Consider the following 18,355-nt stretch of genomic DNA (forward strand, 5'->3'; position numbering starts at 1 on the left):
ATTAATGTTGAGAAATCACACCAATTATGCTTTTTTAGCCTGGAATGCTAGGATTTATTTGGTGTGTTGATTTGTGGATTGTGTGTGTGAGGGTTTTTCGGATGTGTTTTGGTGTTTGGTTCTTTGTTGGGGTTGTTTTGTTGTTGTTTGTTTTTGGTTTGGGGTTGTTGTTGTTTTTAATCAGATAAAGTTATTTAGTGCATCATGATCTGCTTTGAATAATTCCAGACCATATTTACTTTTTTTTTTCTGTACCTTGTTACTTTCAACTTGTTGTTGCAAAGTTTTGGTTATTACTGATATCAGAATGACAGACGTATAAATCTCAGATGTCATATTTCTCTTCTTAAAATAGTCTTTCTTCACTTTGTGCCAATTTTGTTTTGATGAAGTTTGGTAGAATGTCCTTGCTGCTGTTGTGGCCTAACATTCTAGGGTTCTGAGTTGGAGCGAAGATTAACTACACTCCTACAGTTTAGAGCTACGCCAGATTTGATTTTTGTTTCTACTTCATCTGATTTTAATTTTCTAACATCATTCCTTTTAGCTATTTCCCTTTCACCCCATGTTCAGTATTGCCCTTAATTAATTTAATGTAACATATCAGTTTGAGATTGGGAGTGTGCCTGCATTATCCTTAATCTCTGTTGCATTCCCTTCTTTCTTTTGTTTTATTTATGTAACTGAAAAAATATCTTAAAGCATTTCATATCCTCTGTAAAGCCTAATGCAGCTCCTCTTTTAGCAGTTAATAATTCACCCCTATGCTTCTAAGAAAAAGACTGAGCAAACAAAAGGGTGTTTTCCCACATGTTACTTTTGTTTCTTATTTTCAGGTGTAACACATTTATTGCCATGATAGTGCATTCAGTTAGGCCTGGAGTACCTTCTTCTGGGTTTCTTTGTTCTTTTTCCTGTGCTTGGAATATAGATTCTTGACCATTTTAACATTCATAATGTGAAGTATTTGTAAGAGTTTGCTCTCTACTCAATCTATTAGCTTCTCAGTCCAGATAACATGACTACACCAGAGTCTGCCCCTCTGAAATTGAAACCTTTAGAGACCTACTTCATTTGTTCTCCTGTTTAAGTTAAATCAGTTTTGTCTGACTTGATCCAGAGCTGACTTGTACAATGGGCTTATTTCTAATATTCTCATTCCTTATCAGTAATAAAGCATCTTATCACCTCTTTTTGTTCAGATGAGGATTTGATTAAGTGCATTGTACATTGCATCAAAAAATAACAGGTTGTTACTGCTGCAGATAATGCTTGTAGTCCATTCTATCTCTAGATTTGTAGTTATAAACAGATCCCCATAACCACTGCTCCAGGAAAAAATACCTGTGGTGCACTGCACACAATGGACCCTGACTTACGGAATGCCAGAATCTAAGATAATGTTTCCTATGCTTTCCTGTACTGTAGTGAGCCCTGCTAATAGTACCACCAGAGTTAAGCTGATTTTTTTTTTTTAAGAGAGTTGAGCACCTGTAGTTCAGCTCCTCTGAAAATCAATTTCTTAGCCTATAAAACGGATTAGTCTCTAGCCAATCTTTAACTTGCTTTTGAGTAGGTTTGCATATGTAGCCTGGTGTTCACTGTGCTATGCCTCCCACTCCGTGCATCTGGCCAACAGCGGATATGAGTGTGCTGCAGCTGCTTGCGAGGGTATTTAACTCGAGGTGTAAAGGTTTGTGATTTAGCCCTGGAGGTCCCAGGTAATGAGCGAGATGATGCTTATTACCCTTCCAGAATTGTATGTACATGCATTCCTAAGGATAGCCTGTGACGGGGGTGTGGAGACCATAGTTTCCTTTTATCTGTTTTAAAGCTCGCAACATTTTTTTTTCCAGAATTAAACTATTACAAAATACATCAAAAGAGACTTCACAGAAATATGCCTGTCCTCATTTTCATGTCCACAACAAAAAGACTGGAATAATGTTGCACAAATGAGTTTAACATTTAAGACATGATGAAATAACACGGTTATGCAATAATTACTGTCAAGATGGAGATGTAAAACTCACTACCTCATTCTGCTGGTACTCAAGTTAGTGTGTAAACTAGTCAGTGTATCTATGCATACAAAAACTGAACTAAATTACTGAGCAACAGAACTGGATTACTGCATTTGCTTCATCCAAGATGATTAGCTATCAGAACAGATTAAATATTTTCAGAAGTGCTCTGCATAAAAGAGTTGTTCTTTTACATGTAGAACCTTTCTTTTTCCTTTATTTTCTTATTAATTTAAAGGACTTTCAAATGTGGGGGTTTTAAAATTTATTTTAAAATCATTATTCTATTGTTTTCTTGGGAAAAGACCTGGACAAGTATTTTCTGTGTAATATATACAAAGTAAAAATGCACACATCTTACCCATCACTGAAATGCAGCAATTTCTTGAGTAAAACATGAGATGACTGATCAGACAGATGTGCTGATTAAACTCCCCACGTTCTTATTACCCTGAGAGGCATCAGCTCAAAGCTGACCTTCTGTGATACAGTGGCCAAAACCTACTCTGTTCTGTTTTGCATAACATTTAAAAATACATGTGTTCAATTATATCTTTTTTTTTTTACTTATTTGCTACTGATCTACTTTGCATGGTCTCTTCATATTTTGTTATCTGAACCCTCTCAACACAGACAGAGTGCAAAATTCCTTTAGTTTGCTCCAAGGTACTCACAAGCCCCTTCCCAAATTGTCATGAATTGTACAACTGCGTTGCACATATTTAGTTCTTATTTATATGGAGTTAGAATTTGTCAGCTTTAGGGCTTTTCTGTCCCAAGAGAAATCCTGCTGTCCTTAGGATTTCTAGAAACTTCTGCTGATTTCAGGCTGGCTAGAATTTCACACTAAATTGTGAACTTTGGGTATCTGCAAGTTTAATAGCTTACAAGTGTAAATGTAAATTGACACAATCCCATTAACGAGCAAACACAATTAACCATGTGGAACACTATGTTTATACAAGTTTAAGTGTTTCAGTTAGAATAAATATTTTTTTCCCTTACAGAGTTAGCTTTCTTCATAACCTGTGACCTGGTATATACACAGCTATGATGACTCACAAGTACCTTCTCTAATAGGAATAAACTGTACTGGAATAATCTACCAGCAGTGGTAGAGTTTACCAGTGTTTTTACTTACTTTGATAATGTAGGAAACTGTACTATTCTGACTCAGTCACTTTAGGAATAGGTAAGTTAAAATAGTATAAGAAGTATTTACTGTCCATTGAGGAGGTAAGACCTGCAATAACACTTTTCCAACTTATTTAACCCTAGAACAAGATTACAGTACTTTGTGTTGCTAGTTTTCTCAGAGAATTTGTCAGTACCTTACTTGTAGATACATCAACAACCATTTGATTCTCAACCAAATGATACAGTTAAACTAGAAAAATTAGTTGCTCCATATGGTCTAAATTCCTTTCTCAATCTTTTAATAAACCTATTGATGTGTGTAGGGTATCTGCTTTTGATCAAGCCTAAGATTTTACCCTAAATCTGTAAAGTCAGCCTGAAGACCATAATTATAAATGTGATTAACTCTCTTCATAAAATCTGTTTGACACCTCTACTGGAATGTATTTAGCAGCTGATCCTTCTAAAAAAGAACTTATTTCTACTCATCTGTTTTATCTGGAACACATTCCCTGGGCCTGCTGGTGCAATGTAATCTTGCAAAGGGAGGGAAATTGGAGGGGTGGAGGAGGTGTGGGACAAAAAAATACCCTTGTGAATGTTCTCAGACTTATGAGCTCGAGTATTTAATGATGAAAGCTGGCTATACGGTTATTATTTTCTTTAAAAGAGTTGACAAAATGAACTTGAAATCTTGTGGTAAAAATGTGTAGGGACAAATAGGACTTTGGCTGGCTTTGTTTCGGTTTCCATCAGTGATTTTCTTTGGTAGCCTGACATAGGCAGAGGTGAGCAGCGGCAGGACTGCATGTGTGGATGGTTAGAGGAGATAGTCACCAGTGGCTTCATATAGGGTGGGACAAAGTAACAAAAATACAGATCAAAAAGGAGAAATATTCTTACTTGCACAGCCAGGATCTCTACTACAAGAACCAGTTTTTCTTTGCTGTATAATCAATGCATGCAGTGGGAAAATTTGCCTTTTTACTAAGGCCTTGTGAAGCAAAGCTTGCTATCACCTAACATACCATGGTGGTTTTTACATTCTTGTGTTTAAAAAAAAAAAAAGTAACTGGAAGGTCCCTATTCAGATAGCCATTTATCTAATAGCTTTGTGGCTACAGATCTGTATTTTTTTTTCCTGCTCCACTTGAGTAGACTCATCTCCTCTAATTACCATCTGTGGTGGGAAGGAGATGTTGAAAGTGTTACTGCTTTTTTTTTTTTTCTTCTTTTTCAGATGTTTAAAGCTTTTTCTTGAGCAAAGAGAGAGTAGGTGAGAACATTATTAAATCTGAGCAATGACTGGGAGACCTGAGCTCTAGGCTTTGGCAAGCACCATAACCAGTAGATTAAATAGTCTTGTTCTTTCCTTCTCTTTCCCTCTGGCCTGGTGCATTTTTATGCAAAGTGAAATGCCTTCAAAGAAGGGGGGAAATTTTTCCCACATTAGAATAGCCCGGTGGTTAGGAACCCTAACAAGTGACAATTGGAGGTTTGAAACCTTTCAGATTTGGGAATTGGTAGGTATTCCTCTGCCTCAAGACAAGTACTTCAAGCATGGAGTAAAAGCACAGCAGATGATGGCAGCAGTTGATCTTTGCACAGTACATGATGGCAGCTGTTGATCTTTCCTGGTAGGAAAAAATGTATCTCTACAAAGAGAGGATTAAAGGCTGTGAATTTTATAAGGGGGAGATGTTTTGCCCACAAATGTAAGGTAGATTGGCTGTGGTTGAAAATCTGGGCCGATATTTACTAACTTCAGTGAACTAAAACATTATATTGCAGCTGCAGTTTAAAGCCTTGTGGTGGCTGAAAGGGTGTTAGGAGCAATATCACTTTTCCTGCGCAGAGTGTATCCTGCAGCTGGGCTGGCTGTCCCACTCCCAACTGAACTGACCCCTCCAAAGCCATGGCAGTGGGTGAACTGCACTGGTGGCCTTTCCTGAACAGGGTGCCCTGCCTCAAAAAAGCTATGGCTGAAAACGGTCCTTTTCCTGACCTCGCCACCGCGGGAAGGCCGTTCCCTGCAGGCAGGGCCTCGAGGTGGCTGCGGCTCGGGCCGGGCCATGGGGTGCCTCCCTCCGAGAAGGAAAGCAGGGAGCAGAGAGATGCCCCTGGCCCCGTCCCAGCCAAGAGGCAAAGAGCCGTGAGGGCCATGCTGGGCCGCCGCGGCAGGGTGCAGGGGGGTGGCCCCGGCGCTGCACACCAGCCGACCCGCAAGGGTCAGGCGCACGCAGGGCTCAGCTCTCGGGCTCTCTTCGGTCTCTCCCCTCCTCCTCGCAGTTTAAATAATGACAGCATTACTAGCAACCGATGCGTTTAACTTTGCAAAACGTCCTAGTGGGTAGCAGTATAATACATAAGTAAGAAGGCTGAGCAGCCAAGGACGGGATACAAACGCTGAACCTGCAACACGAAGGATGGGTTCGTAACGGCCGACATTCTGCTGTCCTCCCTAAAGCAGTCAGTTCCGCGTGCCTTCTGTGATCTACAGTAGTTATCCCTATTCATTTTACAAGACTCTTGCAAACCGCCGGCAGACAGGACGCTGAAGTTGGGCCCGGTGGTACCGGCTCGCAAACGGCTGCGAGAAGCGCACGGCGCCGCTCGGGGGTCCGGTCCGCCGGGGACCGTCCTGCTGCCGCCGGCTGGGGCTGCGCAGCCCGCCCGCCTGCGTGCGGCGGAGGGGTAGCGCTCCCAACACAAGCCTCAAGCTTTTAAATCATGATCACGGGGCTAGCGTGGCAGGTAAAGGAACTGGAAATTAGCCGACATTAAGCGAGAAATCATTAATCAGTTTGAGGCTGGTTGGGCCCAGTTTTCTTAAGGTGATTGAGGAAAAAGGGAGAAGGGTTTGAAGAACCTGGAGCCCTTGTACTCGCTTCTAAATCGCATTGAACTTCTAGTTATACACCGAAAATCCTTTCCTAAAAATAACTCCTGCCCATCCAGTCACGTAAATTACTTGTGAAGTGTTTCTTTGTTTGATTTCGATCGCCCAGTAGCATTTCATGCTACCACCCCTCGTTTGGATTTCGACTAATTTTTCACCAGCGATAAAGGGGCTGCTTTCTGTATCATGGCAGATTATTAGAAATTTATAATCTGCAGTTCACATTTGCCATCAAGATCACAGCAGGGGAAAAGAGAGACCAGAGTCTGCAGTAGCTTCAGTAATACCTGTTCACGGGTTTCATATGACGATGGAAAAAAACGTTTTCAGAGCAGACTTGCTTGAGTTTAATATACAGTGACTTCAGAAGGTGCAATAAAATCAATTAATGTTGCAAAAGCATTGGTCAAAAAGAAAGCGGTGAAAGGATTTATGGAAATGTAATGGATTTACAAGTGTTTATCCTGCGATTTGGTCAACAGTAATAGGAAGGACGAGATGGTGAAAATAATTAGTCCCGCAGCCTCAGTTAATATGGACAATTTATTGTTATAACTTTATCCTTTCAGTAGTTACTCAAATTTATTTTTTAGTTTCGTGATCTGAGGTGCAGGAGGATTAATCTAAAGTTTGGTCTTGGCTTCCCTGGGGGCTGGATTTCCGCTTCTGACATTTTCTCTCTTCTCCAAGCCAAGTGTGATCTGTCATTTGCCAGGCTTCTCCACGCAGAGAGCTCATTCTTAGTGCTTCTGCACCTATGTTAAGGGCTATATTATTGCCCTTGGTAAATAATGTTACCCAACGGGGGATGGATCCTCTGTTTGCCTCCCTGTGAGCCGGCATTTTCTCTCCCTTTTGATTTTCGGACGCGTTTTCATGGAAACTTTGTAAGATCCGCGATGGTAAAGAGGCTGCGGAGCAACACGAGCACCGGAAACTTTTCTGCTTGCCCGCAGAAGTTCGCGGCCCTGTTATTACAGCAGAAACGAGACATCGAACACAGGGTAAAGATTACAATTTCCAGAAGTCAGAATTTATTACAGTTAAACTGTGATAAGATCCCATCTGTTATAAACACATGTAGCACCAATTGTTTTTCGTACAACTGCAATTTATTTACCCTTCAGAGTGAACGAGATTACAACCGTGATTTTAAAAAAAAAAAAAAAAAAAGAGGAGAGAGAAAACACCACCACCATGTTTTTTGTGCAGTTCGGCCTATCTGTTTCTATCTGGCTGAATCCATCTATCCTGCAGTGCCTGGGATGCGATCAGCGGTTCCCCCGCCCCGAGCGCGCGATGCGTGTCGGGCCCGGGCCGCGCACGCGGGTGCGGGCGGAGGCGGTCGCGCGGCTGCCACGGGGCCCTCGCGGGGAGCGGCTCCTCGCGCCGCGGGGCGCGGCAGCGCCGCCTGGCGGGCGGGAGCGCGAACCGAACCTCGCAGGGCTCCCGAGACAAAGGGCAGGAGCCCCCTCTGCCCTCCCGGGGGCCGAGCTGCTCCGCACCGGGTCCCCGCGTGGGTCTCCGCGTAAAATGTGCCACGCTCTGGCCTGCCCTTTAGGAAAGCAGCAACGTGTATTATTAACTGGAACGGGAACCTGAAACGATAGAGGGGGAGGGGAGATATTTTTGTGTTTCCACTGGTCGTAGTTGTTGAGGAGCGAGGAATGTGCCTGCTCGTCGTCTTACTCCATTCCACAGAAGTGGCTCGGATCAAGGAGCACGCGCTCCACAAAATAAAGCAGGAAAGACGAAGCAGTTACCCAAAAAAAAAAAACAAACCCACACGTTCTTACCGCGATAGCTTAAGAACGGTAATCTAATTTTGTCCTTTCAAACTGTTTCAAGGCATATATGTGTGTGTATATGTGTATATATATATCCTCCAGGTTTCAGTGGGCGTCTTTCTGCTGCTCTGTTATTATTATTTCTTGCCTTGATGTGACGTTGAAGACAGATGACAGCATTGTCAGGTTGTCTTTAATTCATTTGAAGATTTTTTTTTTTTTTTAAAGTACACACGAGGCTTCTTACAATATTCAAAGCCTGAACGAATTTACTTTTTTCACATAGGGGATGGGATGGCTGGGAGGGGGGAGCGGTTGATGAATTTCAGACATGAAGCGAGAACAAAGTCTGTGCATCGCTGTGTGCGCGCACACACGCACAGAACAAGACGGCCGGAGGTGGGATTTTTGCAGCAGCAGCAGCACCTGGTTGATCTTGATGGAGAAATACCCAGCATTAGGACAGTCTTTTCACATATACGCACAAGCTCAAATGTATAATCTTCTCAAATTTCAGCCCTGTCTCCGCCAAAGCATTTCATCTCCAAAGAAATGGGAGCATACAGGCTCGGGGTCCGTCTTTTTTCTTTTGACACCTTTATGCTTCATTGCAACAACATTTTACTTTTTTTTTTTTACTTTTTTTTTTTTTTTTAATGTAGTCTGCCCCGAATTTCCTAGGACTGGGCTGACAGAGAGATTTAGCAGGGATTAGACACCTCCGATCAGGACTGATCGCTTGCCTGCTGCAGGTCTGTTTGTGAAGCAGTGCGGGCTGCGCTTCGTGGTGCAGAGAGAATCGTGGGGTGGGGGTCTCATCTTGGCGTTAGAAATACCCAAAATCTGGATGGAAAGAAGATTCGATGCTGGTAACTCCAGCGATTTCCCAACTTTAGATTCGTTCCTTAAACAAAACAAACAAAAAAACGCTACACAAACAAACCTTAGCGGCGTTCTACTGAAAGTCTGTAGTGAGAGACAACAGTCTTAAAGCAAGACAGCGTTTCTCTCCGTCTTTTATAAATATGAAAAACTGACTTTTGATCGATGTTTTTACAGAATAGGAATGCACATTTACTTCTGTTTCGGAAAGGCTGGGCCTTCCAGGGCTCCACTTGCCTGGGTGATTTCGGTTGTCCATGTGGGCAGTTCATGACAAACCTCGAATTAGAGAGCAGAGGGTCAGCCCCGTTCGCCGCACTGCCCGTACCTGGCTGCCTGCGCTGAGGGGAGCTTCAAAGGTACCGCATGGGCAGCGGGTGACGTGCTGGTCTTAGGAAATGGAGCCTCTTATCGCTGAAGAAAATCTTCCCGTCGTAAAGGCATCACTGTATTTTAGCTTTGTCAAATATTTTGCATTCTAAAATCAAGCAAGCAAACGTATATGTATGTGTTTGGTGTGGACTTACACGCATAAGCCAAGGTGCATATACCCATATAGGTTCACATATATTACAGAAACCCCTTTGCTGCCTGTGGAGTCTGGTGTTTTATTGTTTCATAAAACCAGCTTAATTACATTTCCCCATAGATAAGATAAACAGAACCCTTCTTTTCTAAGTGTTGCTTATCAGAAGTACTTTGTCGAAGTGGCATGCAGAGTAAGCCTTCGAGAGGGCATGAAAATGCATTAATTTTTATTTTGGTTCTTCCGTTGCACTTAGCATCTGACAAGAGTTGATTTAAATATTAAATGAGTTTAACTTTAATGTTCAAAAAAGATTTGTGAGAACGACGAAACTGCTTAATTTAAACTAATGTATGCCTGACTCTGGTCAGATTGATCGGAGTTTTGGGTTTTGATGGGTTTTGCCCTTCTGTTGCTTGTCCTCTCGAGCTGGTTTTTCACTGTGAAATTATTTTAGTTCGGTGGCATGGACCAGCGGCTGCTGTCAACTCCACAACCCATCCAGTTAGTAAGAACGGAGGGGGTGGGCAAATAACAAATGCAGTCCTTTTACCTAAAAACGTTAATGTCCATAAGTCAGTCTCTGTTAGGAGAAAAAAAAGGGGGGGGGGGGGGGGGGAAGGCAAATTTGCTAGATTAATATCAAAATCCTACGTGACACTTGCCAGGTCAAATACTTAACAAGCCTGGAAAGAGACCTCCTTACCACCACTCTACATATAAAATAAGCTATTTTAATTTTTCATTAATCTTGGGGACAGTGACTGAGCAAAACAGTAATAATAACTTTAAATGTTCATTTCATCACTTGCATAAAAATCTTTGTGTATAACTTTCCAGAGCTGAAATCCACAAAACTGCAGTTAGGGCTCCAAGAGACAGAAAATCCCTCGCTCGCTCTTCTTAAAACAGCCCCCGCAACACCTGATTGCTGATGGGGTTTAACTAGCGAAGTCCGAGCTGCAGCTGTTAGAAATCTGTAATTGTAAAATACGTGAACATAAGAGGAGTGTGTGCGGTGGTGGTGGTGTGGAGGTTATTTGGGGGGGGGGGGGGGAGTAGTGTGGTGGGTTGTGGGGTTTTTTTTGAATTGTTGGGTTTTTGTGTGGTGGGTTTTTTTGTTATCGCGGCAAATCTGTAGTAGTTGCTTGCATGCCCAGATAGAGCCTGAAATGTATTTTTCCTCGAATTAAGGGATGGTTAAAACAGCGAAGTGGGGAGGGCAGGCTGGCAGGGCTTGCGGAGAGGGCGGGGGGCGTGCGGCGTGGGGGGAGGGCTGCGAGCTTATTCTGCCTTTCTCGGGCTCTCTTGATAAATCTTCCACCACCATCACCCCCACCCCCGGCCCGCAAAGCCCTTCTTCCGATTACTTGCTGTCTTTGTATCCGCTTCCTATTTTATTATTAACGTTTACTTGGTGCGGTTAACAGCGCTGCCCTCCTCTCCCGTTCGCCAACTCATCAGTTCATAACGAGAACTCGTTTTACACTCCCTAAAGCAGAGATACGCAATGGTCCCTTTCTCATTTAAGGAGAAAAAAAAAATACATTTGGTTAAAGCACAAAACATTTCCCGTGCCGCTTTCGGATCAGCGTCCCAGAAGAGCCGCAGCGCGGCCCAGCACCCGCCGGTCCCGCGTCCCCGTCTGCATCCCGGTCCCAGGCCCGGCCCGGCCCGGCCCGGCCCCGGCAGGCGCGCGGCTGCGGGTACCGGGGCGGCCGGGCGAGCGCTGGAGCTTCATTAGCTTGCCGCTTTTCTCTCCTTTGCACATTAACGCTAACTTCCACTAATTATCTGGAGTAAACGTATTAAACTAATTAGCATCTAGGCACCACGGGAAACTTTGAACAGTAATTATATTGTGGGGGATACAGAACGAGGGAGAAACCCCAGTGATTTGTCAAGCAGAGTCGCCGCTTGCAACTTTTCCCCCTGCCAGCGCGTCTTTTGGGGCCGGGGCAAGGGCGGCTCGCGGCGGGGGGAGCGGGTCTGTGCGAGGGGCAGCAGGTACTCGGCTCCGCCCGAGCCGCTCCCCGCAAGCGCCTGGCAGGTCGCGGGAGCAAAGCCCTTCGCCAGCGTCGCCTTTACGGGCTTGACTATCCCTTTTCCGTCTGATCTCGGCGGCAACGGTTTGTTCCGCAGTTTCGGTAGCCGCTTTGGCTTTTCCGTTGAAGCCTCCGCACCTACCTGAGTGCAGGGCGACGAGCCGGAGCCGGGCGGTGGCCCTGGGCGCTGGGAAAGCCGGGCTGGGGAGGCAAAGACGCGGTGTAGGCAGGGGCAGCCCCTCGGCATCACGTCGAGTTTGGCACTGCGCTTCAGGAAAGAGCAAACTCGGACCAAAGAATGGATAGACTTTTTTTTCTTTCCCCTTCCTCTCCTTTTTAAAAGAAAAGCAGTTCTCAGAGCAGTCCATTTTTGGTTTTGGGTTGTTTGTTTTTTGGGTTTTTTGGTGTTTTTTTTTAACATGATGATCGTTTGTGCTGCAGTACGAACTGAAGAAAGAAATTGAAAATAACTGGATGAGATCAAACAGCGCTTCCCTAATTGCTTCTGAACTTCTCATTTAGAAAGAGACGAATAGTTATGCATTATACTGTTTAAAAAAAAAAAAAAGCTTTTAGATAATCTTCTTACTCTTTTACAAATAAGTCCTGCCTTAACCGTGTCTTTCTAAAGAAAAAACGAAGTCTTTTAATTGAAGCTCGTTTTTTAAAAACAAGTTTACACAGTTTAAAACATTTTCTTAAAAAAAAAAAAGTTAATCTTCCTTAGGAAAGTGAAAGGGATTTAACCGATTCTCAGTTTTCCTATTTCGTGCCTACGAATTATACTTAGGAGGAAAAAAAAATACTCCTTTTTTTTTTTTTTTTTTTTCCAAGAGAGCCCTGGGATTACAATAAAAAAACTTTTTTTTTTTAAATTTTTAATTAAAATTTAATAAACGCTTAAGAAGAAATTAGCAGTTGACTCCATCCAAGACCTACTTGGGTTTTATAACAGAATCAAAGCGTATCTTAAAAAAAAAAAAAAAGTAAAACCTTTTAATACATCAAATATACGGAATTTTAATCTTTAAAGAGATACATTGTCTATTTTAGTACATGACGTAAACCTTACTTAACCCTTTTTACAGGGTGGACTTAAAAATTAAAAATAGTTAAGTGTTCCTTTTAAAGAACAAAATAAGGCAAATGAGGTTTTTGGAATAGAATTGTTTTTGTTTTTCTTCCAGAATACATACAAAAAAATACCAATTCTCTTTCAAGGGTATACACCTTAAAAATAATTGCAATTTGAAATTATAACTGACAAATTGCGAGTTGTTTTTTAGTAACAAACATGCATGTAATTTTTGTTTCAATGAGACATTAAATAAGAACGTACAATACAATCATAGCAATTTTAAAGTAACATTAAAGAGAAGACCTCTATCTTTTTATTTATATTCTACAATGGGTGTTCCACTTTTACCTATTGAGCTCAGTTAAGTAATGCACTTTATGATTCGTTGTCCCGCTTGAAGCTAACATAAATAAATACAGTGCTCATGGATCCAGTCCTCAAATGAACACTATTTTATAAAAAGTCAGATTTTTTTTTTTCTTTCCAACTTTTATAAAGTTTTGCAGGGCTTCCTTCCCTCACCGCTAGACTCTGTATTCTGTTGTGTTGTGTGTCAAAGCCCCGCTGCCTGCACTCACTGGTACCCCAGGGCCGAGGCTGTGGTGAGTCTCTGCCCGTAGAGTGCGTAAGGGGAGTAGTAGGGTCCGGTGGCAGCGGGCACGGGCACGGGGGCCCCGGGTGTGGGCAGGGGGCTCTTGGAGTAAGGGTGGTAGCGGCTGCCGAGTCCCAGTGCGTGGTGCGGGCTGCGCAGGGCCAGCGTGCCCGGGCTGCCGGGGGCACCCGTCGTGGGGATGTGCATGTGGCACGCCATGGCCGCGGCCGCCGCGCTGGCCAGTGACGAGGAGCTGGGGTAGCTGGAGAGGAGTTTATCGGTGCCCGGGAAGGCAGTATGGGTCCGCAAGTGGCTAAGCAGCTCCTCCGAGGTGGCAAAGCGCTTGTCGCAGGGTCCGTTGGCCGACACCCAGTTGCAGATGTGTGGCTGGGGGTCGTTGGGGAGCATGAAGCCGTAGGGGTACAAAGGGTGGCCGGCCAGTGAGGGTGGCGTGGCGCCGGTCAGCGAGGAGTGGACGCTGTGCAAAGGGTGGGTGGGGTAGACGAGGGGGTATCCGGACTTGAGGGCCTGGTCGTGGGCGCAGGAGGCGCCGGCGGCGCCTGCCAGGTGGCTGGCGCAGTGGTAGCTCAGGCAGTACGGGTCTCGGCACAGGCTCGCCGTCATCACCGACGGCGGCGACGCGCCCGCCAGCGGGCTCGACCCTGCCGGCTTGCTGCAGCCCAGGCTGCTGGCGGCGGCCAGCTGGGCTCCCACCAGGCTGGACGATTTGGTGGGGTCCAGCGCCACTCCGTGCGGCAGGAACTGGGGCGGGTAGCCGGCGTAGGCTCCAGCCAGCGTTCCCGGGTAGCTCATGCCCGCCGGAGGCAGAGGAAAGACGGTCTGGCCCGGCTTGTAAGGGGAGACAGGGGCCACGAGGCCGGAGCCCAGGACAGAGGTGGAGGAGGTGGCGGTGGTGCTGCTGCAGGAGGAGGCGGAGTCCGAAGCGATGGGCTTGGAGCCCGGCGTGCTCTCCTGATGCTGGTTGACCTCCACGTTAATCCCGGCACAGCTCACGCTAATCCGGCTGTGGCTGATGCTGGTGGTGCCCGGGCCTCCCTCCGAGCCGGAGCTGCCGCTCTTTCCGCAGCCCTCCGAGTCCTTCTTGTCCTCCCCGCCTTTGCCCTCGGCCGGCAGCAGCCCCGGCGAGCAGGCTGAGGCGCTGGAGTTGGGGCTGCCTGTCCTTGGGGTGAACGGCTGGCAGGTGGCGCTCGGCACCCGGAATCCCGACTTCTCCCCGGCCGCGACCCCCGCAGCGGGGGCGCCCGCGCAGCCTGCCGCCCCCGGCTCCTTCTTCTCCGCGCCCGGCTTGGAGTACGGCTTGAAGCTCGACTTGTCCTCCACGCCAATGTCGCTGAGCTTCAAGGGGCCCGACTTGGAGTCCTTGTCGCCTCCGGAACCATTGGAGGTGACCGAGGAGAGTTTGGAGGAAGGGGATGGGTCCGGCTTCCCTATCTGCGAGCAAGTTTGTGCCAAAAGGGCCAGGGGACTCTTCTTCGCATCCAGCTGCGGAAATCAGAAGGACACACGAAGACAAAGGTTTAATCGGGGTCTGAGAAAAACCCCGGGGCATACCTAGGACATTTGTCCCGTACGTTTTTGCAGAGAACAGCATGGAAGTAATGAACAATTTCGTGCGCATTCATCACCCTGACAGCCCCCTCCCCTGCATGCACCATTTTCTACAAAGCCTTTAAAAAGGGCTGGGGATTTTCGTGTTCCTGCGAGCCCACCGCGGCCGCCTTCAGCGCTTTGCTGCTTCCCCGGCAGCGGCCCGGGCAGTGCGGGGCTCGGCGCCCCGGCGTTTGCCTCCCCGCGGCTCTGCCGTGCAGGCGCACAAACCCGCCTGTGAACTATAGCGACTGCAGCATTTCTGCGCCCTGACTGCTGACACTATTTATAAACAGAGCCCGAGTTAGCCGGCGAGCCGAGGTCCGGGGAAAGGGGTGTCCTCGCCCCCGCAGAGTCCATAATGAAACCATTCATTCCCACGGACACACCCTTCCCACCACCCGCTCCGTTTTGAGTTTCGGTCCCTCAAACATCGAGCTGCGCAGGGGGAGATCGACAGCCTCGGCAACGGAGAAAAGGGACGAATAGAGCGCCCGAAGTACAAATGCGGGCCGGTACTTGAAAGGGAATGGTCGGGGAGCTGAAATAGTTATCGTGCCGCACCCACGCTTGAGCCTGTCCCTCTCCGAGCTTCTCTCCCCCACCCCCCAAACGCTCTTAGCAAAAGCAAGGTTGTTTGGCACTCCAAGCGCTGCTTAGTTGTGTGGCCGGATCGTGACCCTTGAGTGGGTCGTTTGCTTCCACTCGCCCCTCCTCAAAAAAAGAAAAAAAAGGCTAAAAAGAGCAAAAATGCAAAGCTTACTTAAACAGGAATTAGAAATTTTCCCAGTAAACGTGGAAACAATAACCAGGAGCGGCTGCTCGCACTAACTCTAGATCAAAAGAAGCCCGTTTCCTGGTGTAAGTGCCTTTCAAAGCGCAGGGAAGTGCCGAAGGAGGCTGGCGGAGCCGCCATGCCCAGCGAGCGCCCGGGCAGGGAGGGGAGAAAGAGCCGGGAGACCGGGGCCGGCTCCGAGGTCCTTACCTCGATGGGGCTGACGGGCGTGGAGGGTAAAGGCTGCAGGTATTCAGGGTGTAAAATGTGTCCAGTCCGCGCCGTGAGCATTTTCAAGACTTTGATAGGAAGGCGGTTGGCTTGGCGTAGCGGGTCCGAGGGGGGGACGGTGTGGAAGCAGGGCTTGGCGGCGGCGCTGCTGCCGGTATTCCCAGCGTGCCCGTTCGGCCCGGCGAGGTCGGCGGCGCTGCGGCTGCGGCGGGGGCTGCCTCCGGGCTCGCTGAGGCTGCTGCTGCGCTTACTACTTCTTATAGCAGAAAGCGAGGGCGATGTGATCATGACCCAAAACCTCGCATGAAAACTGGGGCAAGTGGCGCCGCTCGCACTCGGAAACGCTCTCTCGCTTTCTGCGAGCGAGGAGGGAAAAAAGCCGCACGCCCCCCGAGCAGGAAAACAAACATAAAATGTCCCGTGGCTCTCTCTGGCGGGGAGGGTGTGGGTGGGGAGGGGGAGGGAAAGGGGGAGCCGGTCGAAGAGAAAGAAGAGGAAAAAAAGCCGAGTAATCCTTGGGCTGTGCGGGGGGCGGGGTGGGGGCTGCGAGCGTGTGCCGCTGTCCCCTCCGGCCGCTCTCGGCTCCCCCGGCTGGCGCGGAGCGGAGCGCTCGCCTCCGCCGCTCAGCTGTGATGCGAGCCGCTGCCCATCCAGCCCGGGATCTGGCAAAGAAACTCACTTCAAAAGCAGCTGAATTAGTCTGAGATTAAAGCCTTTGCCGCCTTCCAATCAAATGGGACCCCGAGGTGATTGGAGGGTCAAGGGGATGTGACGTTCCCTTTTCTGGGGCTTTTTTTCTCTGTTTTTAATGGTCTCTCGCTCTTTTTTTTTCCCTTCCCTTTCTCGTCCGCCTTCCCTCTCCCCTCCCCTCCTTCCTTGTTTTCGCTCCTAGGACGGGCTGGGCGTTAATTCTGTGTTTCACATCACGCGCTGCGAACGTTTTTCTTCCTCCGCAGCTGGCGCGGACGCCTCGGCGGCAGCGGGACCAGCCCCGGTAGCAGGGACGTCGCGGCAGCCGTGGGGCTCCGCCGGCCCCGCCGCCCCCCTAACCCTTCCCCCCCAACCCCAGCGCAGTGCTGTTGCAAGCACAGCGCCCCGAGCACAGCCTGCTGCCGTCCGCCCGCCGCGCACGGCGCTTACAGGCCCAGCCCGCGCCCCCCCTCCCCGGGCTGGGCCTGCCGGGACAACTCCGTGTCCTCCGCCGCGCCGCGTCCCCTCCAGGCCCCCAGTGATGGGCGCGGGGCGCTTTTCTCCCCCCTCCCGCCTCACAACGCGGGGTAGGCTCGGACGAGAACCTGCAGAGCGCCGGCCTGCACGTCGCCGCCCGTGGCGGGCGGGAGCCGGGGCGCTGCGGCGCGGCTTGCGGCGGCGCGGGGAGCGCGGCGGGATTGGGGGAGGCCGGTCGTCACACGCGGGGCTGTCACGCACCGCCTGCCGCCGCCTTTCGGGTCTCTCCGCCCCGCCGTCAATTGTCAGTGCTCCCCAACCGCAATCAATCAGTTATTTGTCAGCCCCTGTCAATCCGCCCTTGATTTATGTCAGCTTTTGTTGCTGATTACAAGCCTGGTGTGACTTGAAGGGGGAAAGAGAGAGAGAGGGAGGAAGGAAAACAGAGGGAGAGACGGGCTCCTCGGGAGAGAAAGCCATTCAATTTACGGAATAAATCCTTCGAGTAAACTCGATTTGTGTGCCAGCATCCGACAGCCTTTCTCGGCTGCGCCCCGCGCTGCCCGACGCAGACGCGCAGGACAGCGCGGTGCGGGGCTGGAGCGGGCTGCCGGCTTCCTCTTCCCTTTCCCTCCTCTTCGAGAAGAGCCCATCGTCCCTGCTCCCGCCGGGCTGGCCCGGTCACCGGCACCGGGGGCCTGGGGAGGCGGCCCCTCGCCTTAGCTAGAGTATCGCTTCGCCATTTATGTGTTTGATTTCAGCTAGGCTGTGTTGAGAATCTCCTGGGTATGTACACGGTATCCACCCGGGCATTATATCCACCCTGCTTTGTGTCTGTGCTCTCGGGAAACGCACCGAGTCCTGTGCCCTCAGCCTTAGTTTAACCGTGCCGGCGGATGCCCCGAGCGGGGTCCGCAGCCCTTCCGTAGCTCTCTGGATTGCCTTTTTCTTTTCTCTTTGTACTTTCCTTCCCACTATCCCCCCACCTCCTCATCCCATAACATTTTTTCACAGGCAAAATGTGTTAATCAATCTTTTACTTTTGTTTCCGGATCTGACATGGTGGCCCACACAATCTACAACATTAACAAAAAGGTCACTTAGAGATAAAACACGTTTGACAAGTGAAGAACAAGGCAAGTGCTTCAGGGGTCGCGTCCAATTCCTGACCTGGACTCCGACCAGAACAGGCGCTGATCCTGGAAGGGGTGGGCGAGAGAAAGGACTTTCACTTTCTCGCGTTTATATCTGCTGAACGAAGTCCTTTTTCTTCCCTTGAAACACCGATCTCCCTCAGTCCCTAACAGATGTGTCAGATAGCCTTAATGATCTGCTCTTCTTAAGAGGTAGACATAAGGCAGGTTTTCCTTGCTATCACCCCCATTCCCCCTGTAAAGCGGTACCTTTTTAGTCCTGCAGCCAAGTAAGCGTATCTGCTGTCTTTTGTTAAAACCGGTTTACTCTTAATGTAGTGAACAGGCAGGCAAATATACGGAACTCTTCTAGCTTCTGTAAAGATACAATAAATTTTAACAAACTTTTTAATTTCTGTATTTTCTCTGAAAGCACAGGGATTATTGCCACAACTTCACAGTGAAAAGTCA

General features: G+C 48.2%; 1 protein-coding gene across 1 annotated transcript; it reads right to left on the reverse strand.

Moving 5' to 3' along the window:
- Window positions 1-12,452: 12,452 nt before the first annotated feature.
- On the reverse strand, window positions 12,453-16,224 carry ZNF503 (zinc finger protein 503). Its single transcript, XM_065638857.1, has 2 exons — window positions 15,564-16,224; window positions 12,453-14,473 (listed from the first exon to the last, which is right to left on the reverse strand). Exons 1-2 carry the CDS (start codon window positions 15,870-15,872, stop codon window positions 12,953-12,955), a joined length of 1,830 nt encoding a protein of 609 aa, XP_065494929.1. The 5' UTR covers window positions 15,873-16,224; the 3' UTR covers window positions 12,453-12,952.
- Between the last annotated feature and the right edge of the window lie 2,131 nt (window positions 16,225-18,355).

The sequence above is a fragment of the Caloenas nicobarica genome, chromosome 7 (assembly GCF_036013445.1).
Source record: "Caloenas nicobarica isolate bCalNic1 chromosome 7, bCalNic1.hap1, whole genome shotgun sequence".
NCBI classification, from domain to species: domain Eukaryota; kingdom Metazoa; phylum Chordata; class Aves; order Columbiformes; family Columbidae; genus Caloenas; species Caloenas nicobarica.